The sequence below is a fragment of the Grammomys surdaster genome, unplaced genomic scaffold, assembly GCF_004785775.1.
Source record: "Grammomys surdaster isolate TR1022 unplaced genomic scaffold, NIH_TR_1.0 213, whole genome shotgun sequence".
Classification (NCBI taxonomy): Eukaryota; Metazoa; Chordata; class Mammalia; order Rodentia; family Muridae; genus Grammomys; species Grammomys surdaster.
The window spans coordinates 10,573,454-10,583,329 of NW_021604658.1; the positions used below are offsets into that span (position 1 = coordinate 10,573,454).

Genomic DNA, 9,876 nt, shown 5'->3' on the forward strand with positions numbered 1-9,876 from the left:
GATCATTGGTCGTAGCGGCGTTCAAGAGGCGTGACCATCCATCAGCAGCCGTCTGGACGTGGGCAGGCGGGACTTGGCCAATGGCGTCGGGGGGCAGGGCAGGGGCGGAGTCGGCGCGGCCCGGGGGTGCCGGGTGGGGAGGGCCGGACTGTGACGCGAGCGGCGCGCACCCCCGCGGAGGCTGGGGGCGGGGAGGAGGCTATAAAACGAGAGGCGGGGCGCGCGCCGCGGCAGAAGGAGCGAAGCTCTGGCCCGGCGCGCAGAGGGCGCTGTACGGGGACGCAGGGCCGGGCCGCCGGGCTGTGTAGAGAAGCGAGCGCGCTCGTGTAAGCCTGCCGTCCCCGCCACCCCTGAGCCAGAGCAGCGAGCTCCCGGGTCCTCCCGAGGTGTCCTTCGCGCGTCCGGCGGTGGCGACGTCTTGCACCCGGCCGCCTCGCCGCTCCCGACCCACCCGCGCCCCCGCCCGCCGCCCCTTCTCCCCCGCCCAGCCGCGGCTCGGCGGCGACCGCAGCTCCGGAGCAGCCTGTAAGTACGGCGGGGAGGCGGCTAGGGGCCGAGGGAGTGGCTGCAGCGTCCTGCGAGCCCGGGTGCGGAGGGGCGGCCTCGGGGACCCAAGGGAATGGAGTGACTCCGGGGCCCCGGTCCCGAGGCTGGGCGGCCGGCGGACAGCCGGGAGGAGGGAGTACCCGGGGTGGGGGCAGCGGCGCCCAGGCAGGGGGAGGGGGCGCCGGGATACTGGGATCGGGCCCGGACCGGTGCTCCGGGATGCTGGCTAGGTCCCAGGAGCCTCGAGCGGGGAGCAGAGGGGGGGACGGCAGGGTCAGGTTACGGCGGGGGAGGGGAAGGCAGGGCGGCCCGCGCCGCGACCTGCCGGTGCCCGGGGCCGCGTCCCTGGGGCGGCTAGAGAGCCTGCTCTCCTTATCCCCGGGCCGAGCTCCTCCTCCCGGAGCAAAGCTAGTAGTCTTCCTCTTCTTCCTCCTCCTCCTCCACCTCCTCCGGCTGTTGCTGCTGCTGTAGCGCTCGGGCTCCCGGCGCTGTGAGCAGAAATCTAATGAGACCCAACTGGCTGTTTATGTAATTCTTCACAGTCCTGTGTTAAGGCGTTGCTTTAAAAACCACCTTCCACCCAGCCAGTCTGGGCTCGGCTGCACCTTTAAGCAATCCAGCTGAATCTGCTTTCTCTGCCGGCATTTGGGTTTCGGCTTGGAAAGTGTAGTTTGGGGGCTACACGAAAGATTCTTTGCCCTTTGTCACCAAGAATATGGAAAATGGAACAGATTGACAATACCAGTTTGAGTATTGTCAATGCCTTTTTTCATCAACCTCGTCGTACAAATAGCTCTCCCTTGGAGATACCTCTGTTTGCCCTTGATCTTATCCCCACCCAGTGCTGATCCAGCAAACGTTTAAAGGTCGACCTTATCGCTCCAACCTCTCCAGGGACTGTCCGTTTATCCGAAGAGAGAAGGAGATGGGTTTTAAAAATTAGAATAAAACTGAGAAACCCTGCCCTTTAAACAGAGTAATCAATAAGAGTTTTAAGCTGCTTGTTTTTCTTGTACTTGCAGCTGAGAGGAATTTCAGAATGTGGGGGGAGGCAGTACACAATAAAATAGAAAAAGGCTCCCACAAGAGCAAGTTGTGTGAGAGCCCTTGGCATGGTTAAAAACTAAAGGGGATAATTTGGTTTCATTTACCAAGGTGACAGTTTTTTTAGTACCTATAATTTTAATATTTAATATTTTAAAAATTGAAAATCATTTTGTAACGTACAGCATTTCCAAATATTTAACATAAAGCAGATTTAAACGTGATGATTCCAAAAGGAACTAAGGATTCACTTCTAAAATGGTGACTAGCAAGGAAACTAATGACCAACTTGTAAAAGTGGAGCGTGCAGGTGGGTGGGTGGATGAGTGTGCAGTGCACAGTTAGTAAACACTGTGCCAAGAAGAGAAAGAAAGGAGACATATTCTGGAGGTTCCTTAAGTCCTGCTCAGAAACGTTATGCAGTAGGGTAGAATGCTGTTTTAACTATAAATCTGTCTTGAACTTTAGCAAGAGATTTTTTTTTATCGTCTGTTCCTTTATTTTATAGCAGTATTTTTCAATCTTTCTAGCCCAGTAGACATTTTCAAAAATAAAATTGCTTCAGGTAAAAAGCTTTGGAGCTATTCCATTGATCTCACTTGGATGTGTTTGCTTATGTTTTGTTTTCTTAAAGGAACAAGACCACGGAAGGTTGAAGGATAATCTTCTAATACCAGCACTTTGAATGAGAATTTGTTTCTCTGACACAAACTGATTTTTTTTTTTTAGATTTTATTTTTCTGGTGGAGGAGTTGAAACAAAGCTAACTTTTGTGGCATCGCAGCTATGCAGCTTGAAATCCAAGTAGCACTAAATTTTATTATTTCCTACTTGTACAATAAGCTTCCCAGGAGACGTGTCAACATTTTTGGTGAAGAGCTTGAAAGACTTCTTAAGAAGAAATATGAAGGGCACTGGTATCCTGAAAAGCCATACAAAGGCTCAGGGTTTAGATGTATACACGTAGGGGAGAAAGTGGACCCGGTGATTGAGCAAGCATCCAAAGAGAGCGGTTTGGACATTGACGACGTTCGCGGCAACCTGCCGCAGGATCTGAGCGTTTGGATCGACCCATTTGAGGTTTCCTACCAAATCGGCGAAAAGGGACCAGTGAAGGTGCTGTACGTGGATGACAGTAACGAAAACGGATGCGAGCTGGATAAGGAGATCAAAAACAGCTTTAACCCGGAGGCCCAGGTTTTCATGCCCATAAGTGACCCAGCCTCCTCTGTGTCCAGCTCTCCCTCGCCTCCCTTCGGCCACTCTGCTGCTGTCAGCCCCACCTTCATGCCCCGGTCCACTCAGCCTTTAACCTTTACCACTGCCACTTTTGCTGCCACCAAGTTTGGCTCCACCAAAATGAAGAACAGTGGCCGTAGCAGCAAGGTAGCGCGCACTTCTCCGATCAACCTGGGCCTGAATGTGAATGTGAACGACCTCCTGAAGCAGAAAGCCATCTCTTCCTCAATGCACTCTCTGTATGGGCTGGGCCTGGGCAGCCAGCAGCAGCCACAGCCGCAGCAGCAGCAGCAGCAGCAGCAGCCGCCGTCCCAGCCACCGCCTCCGCCTCCACCTCCCCAGCAGCAGCCGCAGCAGCAGCCGCAGCAAACCTCTGCTCTTTCTCCCAATGCCAAGGAATTTATTTTTCCTAACATGCAGGGTCAAGGTAGTAGTACCAATGGAATGTTCCCAGGTGACAGCCCCCTTAACCTCAGTCCCCTCCAGTACAGTAATGCCTTTGATGTGTTTGCGGCCTACGGAGGCCTCAACGAGAAGTCTTTCGTAGACGGCTTGAATTTTAGCTTAAATAACATGCAGTATTCTAACCAGCAATTCCAGCCTGTTATGGCTAACTAACAAAAACAAAACAAAACAAAAGAGAGAACATGTGTCGTACAAGTTAAAGTGCATCGGCCCAAGGGGGAAATTTTTTTTTTTTTTTTTTTTTTTTGCCTCCTTGAGATTTTTTTTTAAGCTTATAGTAAGGATACATTCAAGCTTGGTTACAAAATAAAACATGCATCATTTTTCATTTGCCAACCAAGCACAAAGTTATTTTATACTGACTGTATGTTTTAAAGTATACTTTCAGATATGGCCTCTTACAGTATTTAAGATATAGCAAGGACATGGCTGATTTTTTTTTTTTATAAAAAATTGGCACTAATAAGTGGGTTTATTGGTCTTTTCTAATTGTATAATTTAATTTAGTACAAAGTTTGTAAAATATCAGAGGATATATATATTGTTTCTACGACACGGTATTGCATTTCTATCTTTTTACTACAGTGATCTGTGACAGCAGCTTCATGTTGTATTTTTTTTACTGAAATTGTAAAATATCCATCTTAAAGACATCAACTATTCTGAAAATTGTGTACAGGATATTCCTTTAGTGGTGGAATTAAAATGTACGAATATTTGCTTTTTCAAAAAAATGTATTTTCTGTTAAAGGTTTAAAGATTTTTGCTATATATTATGGAAGAAAATGTAATCGTAAATATTAATTTTGTACCTATATTGTGCAATACTTGAAAAAAACGGTATAAAAGTATTTTGAGTCAGTGTCTTACATGTTAAGAGGGACTGAAATAGTTTATATTAAGTTTGTATTAAAATTCTTTAAAATTAAAAATGCCTATCCTGTGGTCTTTGTTTTAAGTCTTTGCTAAAAGTCTATGCTCATGAAGAAGATGCAACTTACTGAGTCACAGAGGAATAATGGAAGGCAGGGCTCTGCTCTTTGTCAGAGCCGGGGTGGTGCTTGGTAGAGTGTTTGCCTCAGAAGCAGAAAGCCATGGGTTTGATCCCCAGCATCGTATAAATATAAGTGGTACATGGGTGCCTCTCCTCCCAGCATCTAGGAGAGCCAGGTAATAGGAGGAAGTCATGTAATCTGTCAGCATCTATTTGAAATGTGAGAAGGAACTCAGAGATGCTAGAAAACCCTTCACCTTTTAAGTTCAGCCTTTGTCTGTAGCTAGAATTTAGGATTAAACCCCATCCATTGTTGGGAAAGTTGCTAAAATATTAGTTTGTTCCTTTTCCTAGTGAAACATTTACAAACTGTTATTTTTTTGGGGGGGGGATGGTATCAAGCCTAGTTAGGAGGGCTTTAACATATTAAAGCCTGATAATGCCTGAAATTGTAGAATCTCGTGAGGGTTTTTAAAAAATACTTATTATAATTGGTTTTCTTTTTTCTTTTTCTTTCTTTCTTTCTTTCTTTTTTTTTTTTTTTTTTTTTTTTGCCTGATGAGCTAAAACACCATTCCATTAAAATGGCAGGTGTGGTGACAAATGCCTTTAATCCCAGCACTTGAGGCAGACTTAGTTCCCGGCCAGCAGGAGCTACATAAATAAGACCCTGTCTTCTAAAACAAAACAAAACCTTTAAGACAAGTCATTTTCCTGTTTAAATGTTTGCTGCTATGTGATAGAATATTGGTGAGAAAATTGTCTTGCACTGAAATGAACGGCCCTGCTTTTATAGTAAGGCACCAGCACTGTCTGGGTTACAAGTGAAGTGAGAGTTTTAGACAACAGGCCTACAAAAGCCTTTTGTCACCCAAGCTGTCTAGAGCAATAAAAGTTTTAAGGCAACAGGCACTGAAATAACAAGGAAGCTGCCCCCTTGTACTCCATGGTGAGGCCTTTGTCCCTTAGACAGAATGAATAAGTCTTGGAGTATAGAGTGGAGCCTCTCACTGCCCAGGTCACCCATTCTGAGCTTTTGGGATGACAGTTTGGATATCAACAGTAATTAAAACACCAGGTGACAGGAATCCATGAAGTTATCATAGCTTCAACTTGGAACAAAAAGCTAGCGTTAACACATTTTTCAAAACATCAGGATAAGGCAGCTTAACAAAGACAAAAGAATTTGTAAAGACTACACGAATTGCTCAGCTCTTAAAGAAAGGTCATCTTGGTGCATTCATGTTGATTTGAGACAGATAAATTTTTATCTTGATTGTCTTCAGAAACAAAAACTTCACTTGTTTTTTTTTTTTTTTTAAGAGAATGAACAAAGGCCCTGTTTCTGCATGCTTTCATTTTTTCCTCACTAGGAATGGAAATTCTCTTAAAGGAACCTGTGTCTAGCACATTTAAAAAAGCTTACGTCTTAATCCCGGATCCGTTTTCTCCCCGCTGTCATCTGCTTCAGGTCTTCTGTGAGAAGACTGTCTGGCTTACAGTTTGTGAAGTTATTTCTCTAGGTCTAGTCCGTCTTTTCAGCTCCAGTAGCTATAGTTCTTGTAACAGCCTTTGCATGCCCAACCCTAATGTAGGACAAGCTTTCCAGGTTGCTTTCTGCCGGCAGGGGGAAAGGGTAGCTTCAGAGTTGAGTGCATCCCACTACCAGTGCCTAACATCTGAGAAAAAAAAAATTTTTTTTTGAAGCAAGATCTTAAATAGCTCAGACCGTCCTCCATTTTATAGCTCATGATCGCCTTGAACCCCCTGATCCTCCTGCCTCTGCCTCCCAAGTGCTGGGGTTACAGGTGACTACCACCACACAAGGCACAGACCTTCTGCAGTCAAGACACATCTGATGTGGCCAGCAACATTTCTTTGTTGGGATAAGTTAACTTGCCTTTGGAAGGGAAAGCTAAAGTTACCCTGGAGTTGAAGATGTTTTTCTAAATGTGTGTTGATACGCATTTCATTCACAGAGATTCTCAAGTACCTCCATCTTAACTGAGAGATGTTAATGGAACCTTCAGGACTTGGGTTATTTAAAAATAAGTCACTGAGAGCCTAGTATTGGTAATGAATGCCTTTTATCCCAGCACTCAGGAGGCAGAAGCAGACCAATCTCTGAGTTTGAGGCCAGTGAGTTCCAGAACAGCCAGATCTAATCAGGAAAACCCTGTCTAAATAAAGTAAATAAATAAATAAATAAATAAATAAAGTCACTGTAACATATAGTTACTATAACATAGAAAATGAAATATACTTTTGGTCATACTTAGAATGATGAAGTTAAAATGCTTGTTGGAGATGTTCCTCCATACCTGTTCCCTATACAAACAAACTATCATGGTCATGAAATATAAATTATACAGTTGTCACTTGGTATCTCTGAGGGATTGGCTTCAGGACCTCAACAGATTCCAAAATCTGGGGATGCTCAAAGCCCTAATATAGGTTGTGTGATATTTGCATATGCCCCATGCACACCGTCTCATATACTTTAAATAATTTCTAGATTGTTTATAATATCTAATATAATGCAAATGCTATATAAATATCTGTTATGCTATATTATTTAGGGAAAATGACGAAAGTATACATATTGAATAAAGACAAAGGTTTTCAAGTATTTTCTGCTTGTAGGTGGTAAATTCATGAGTTCAAAAGCCACAGATAAAGAAGTCTTTCTACCCTTGGCTGGCTGCAATGTGTGCCTCTGACAGAAGCTGGGAACAATATAGGAACAGATGAGGGAAACATCCTCCTTAGAAAGCTGCACGAAATTGTCACTGCTGAAGAAAAAAAAAAAAAAAAGCCAGGCGGTGGTGGCCCATGCCTTTAATCCCAGCACTTGGGAGGCAGAGGCAGGCAGATTTCTTATTTCGAGGCCAGCCTGGTCTACAGAGTGAGTTCCAGGACAGCCAGGACTACACAGAGAAACCCTGTCTCAAAAAAAAAAAAAAAGAAAAAAGAAAGAAAGAAAGAAAGAAAGAAAGAAAGAAAGAAAGAAAGAAAGGAAGGAAGAAAGAAAGAAAGAAAAGAAATTGTCACTGCTGAGTAAGAGCCAGGACATCACTCAGTGTGCTGGGAGGTCACCTGAGATCAGATTTCTTTAGTTTCTGTAGTTTATACTTGGAAAGTCTTTTCCTCTTTTGGAAAGATCTAGAATCAATATCAGGGCATGCAACTGGAAAAGACAGGCACTTGTGTTTGTTGAAGGCAGTTTAAAAACCCTTTTAAATGATGCAGTTAAATACTTTGATAGTACTTTCTGTGTGCCAAGCATGGTTCTAACCCAGTTTAGGAACCATGTGGGGTAAGGGTGGGGGTGGGGATGGGGAAGAGACTGAAGCACAAAAAGCTTAGCCCAGGACTGCATGGCTAGTAAGTGACACACTTGGGACTCAGACTCAGGTGGTCATGCCTTTAAATACTAAGCTGTATTCCCTTTGATTCATTGATACTGTTATTTGAAGTCAAGAGAATAAACCTATTTTTGACGTACCAGACACATGACTTGAAGTTCTTACAAAAGTGTTAAAATGAAGAATCTAGCAGAAGGCATTTAACTGTGTGTATCCATCAGGTTTATTATTATTATTATTATTATTATTATTATTAAGGCTATTAACTGAGAAACAGTTTAATTGGGCATGGTGGCACATGCCTGTAATCTCAGCATTTGGGAGGTGTAGGCAGGGGGATCAGGAGTTAAGAAGAGAGTCCCATGAGCCCTTTCAAGGGTCCAGCTCCAAGGATCTAAGGACCTCCCAATGCACTCCACCTCTCAAAGACCCACAGAATCTCCCAAATGGGCTGCACTGAAGACCAAGGCTTTTATCTCTCCAGCCCCTCTTCTCTCAATTTAGAAGCATTGTGTGATTTCCCTGTGCTTAAGGTGCTAATTTACTGTGATGCTACTTCTAAAACACACTAGCCTCTGAGGTTATTTTATTTTCTTTCGGTTTTTTTTTTTTTGGCGGGGGGGAATGGAGTTTCTCAGTGTAATAGTCCTGGTTGTCGTGGACTTGCTTTGTAGACCAGACTGGCCTCTAACTCACAGAAATCTGCCTGCCTCTGCCTCCTGATGATGGTATTACGGTTTGTGCCACTATGCCCAGTTCTCGGAGGCTAATTTCATTCCTTACCTGTGCTTATTGATAAATACTCTGAGGAATGGCAAAATAACTTTCCAAAGTAATCTTCAATAATACGTACTAGCACCTGTCATTCATATGTTTGTAAATTACCATTGCTATTAATTACTATTGTTAAAGAGCTTCCTTTAGCAAACCTTTGTAAGACATGATTTTGTGTGTGTGTGCGTGTGTGTGTGTGTGATGCATGTGTGATGGTGTGTTGTGTGAGATGGTGCATGTGTAATGGTGTGTATGTGTGATGGTGTGTGCGTGTGTGTGTCTGTGTCTGATGATGTCTGCGATGGTATGCGTGCGTGTGGAGGTCAGAGGACAGCTTTGTGGAGTCAGATCCTTCCTCCTACCTTTATGTAGGCTCCAGGGATCGAACCCAGGTCATCATTTTACCCTTGGAGCCATCTCACTGACCTAGATTTGGGGATCTGGCTATGTAGCCCAGGCTGGACTCAAACTCCCATTCCTCTGGCTTCAGCCTCTTGGGTGCTGGGATCGCAGAAGACTTTATATTTTAGAAGGATCCTCTTTTGGAACTGTAAGATGATCTCACAGTTGAGCAAACATTCAAAAGAAACATTCAATCTGGGGGCAGTTTGTGTCTAAAGTCTAATTACTTAATCACCTTGAGTCACTTAGCACACATGGCTGTGTGAAAGGGGGCACAGTGACTGGAAGATGATTGGGGAATGTGAGAACTCATCACTTTACCAATAGAAGAACTGAGAGTGCTGGTATATACCTGTGGCCTAAGCACTTTGGAGAGGTGGCCACAGGAGGCTCATCCTTGGCTACACAGCAAGGTGAAGACCGATCTATATTACATGACATCATAGCTTTAAAGAAAAAAAGTCAGAAAATCGATTGTAGATGGTGTGCACTTGCAATTCAGCGCTCCAGCACTTGGGCCACTGAAGCCGAAGGATCTTGCGTTCATGGCTACACTTGAGTAACCTAAGATGCCAAGAGACTGGACCAGGCAGACAGCAGTCGGTGAACTGATAGACCATATGTACTTAGAGGTTCTTCTTTATTTTATTATTATTATTATTATTATTATTATTATTTTGGTTTTTCGAGACAGGGTTTCTCTGTGTAGCCCTGGCTGTCCTGGAACTCACTCTGTAGACCAGGCTGGCCTCGAACTCAGAAATCCACCTGTCTCTGCCTCTCAAGTGCTGGGATTAAAGGCGTGTGCCACCACTGCCTGGCAAGGTTCTCCTATTTTTAGAAGCCACAAAGTCCATAACTTTAGCCATGTTTGCTTCCCCGTGGAATCAGAGAACCTAATGAAAACCTGCCTCGTTAGCTAGTTGCTTGGCGGTTGGTTTGGTTTTTGGGGTTTCTGAGACAGAGTGTCATTTCACTGCCCTGGCTGACCTGCAACTCATTGTGGGCTAGGTTGACTTTGAATTTGTGGTGATTCATCTGCCTCTA

The 9,876-nt window shown here is 44.4% G+C and overlaps 1 protein-coding gene across 1 annotated transcript; it reads left to right on the plus strand.

Moving 5' to 3' along the window:
- The first annotated feature begins 252 nt into the window (after positions 1–252).
- Tob1 (transducer of ERBB2, 1) lies at positions 253–4,229 on the plus strand. The gene is made up of 2 exons (XM_028772383.1): positions 253–525; positions 2,225–4,229. The coding sequence occupies exon 2, from the start codon at positions 2,377–2,379 to the stop codon at positions 3,445–3,447; it is 1,071 nt and encodes a 356-aa protein (XP_028628216.1). The 5' UTR covers positions 253–525; positions 2,225–2,376; the 3' UTR covers positions 3,448–4,229.
- Positions 4,230–9,876: the final 5,647 nt, after the last annotated feature.

Coding starts and splice junctions, on each gene's coding strand:
- Tob1 (XM_028772383.1), top strand. CDS start 2,377: ATGCAGCTTGAAATCCAAGTAGCACTAAATTTTATTATTTCCTACTTG.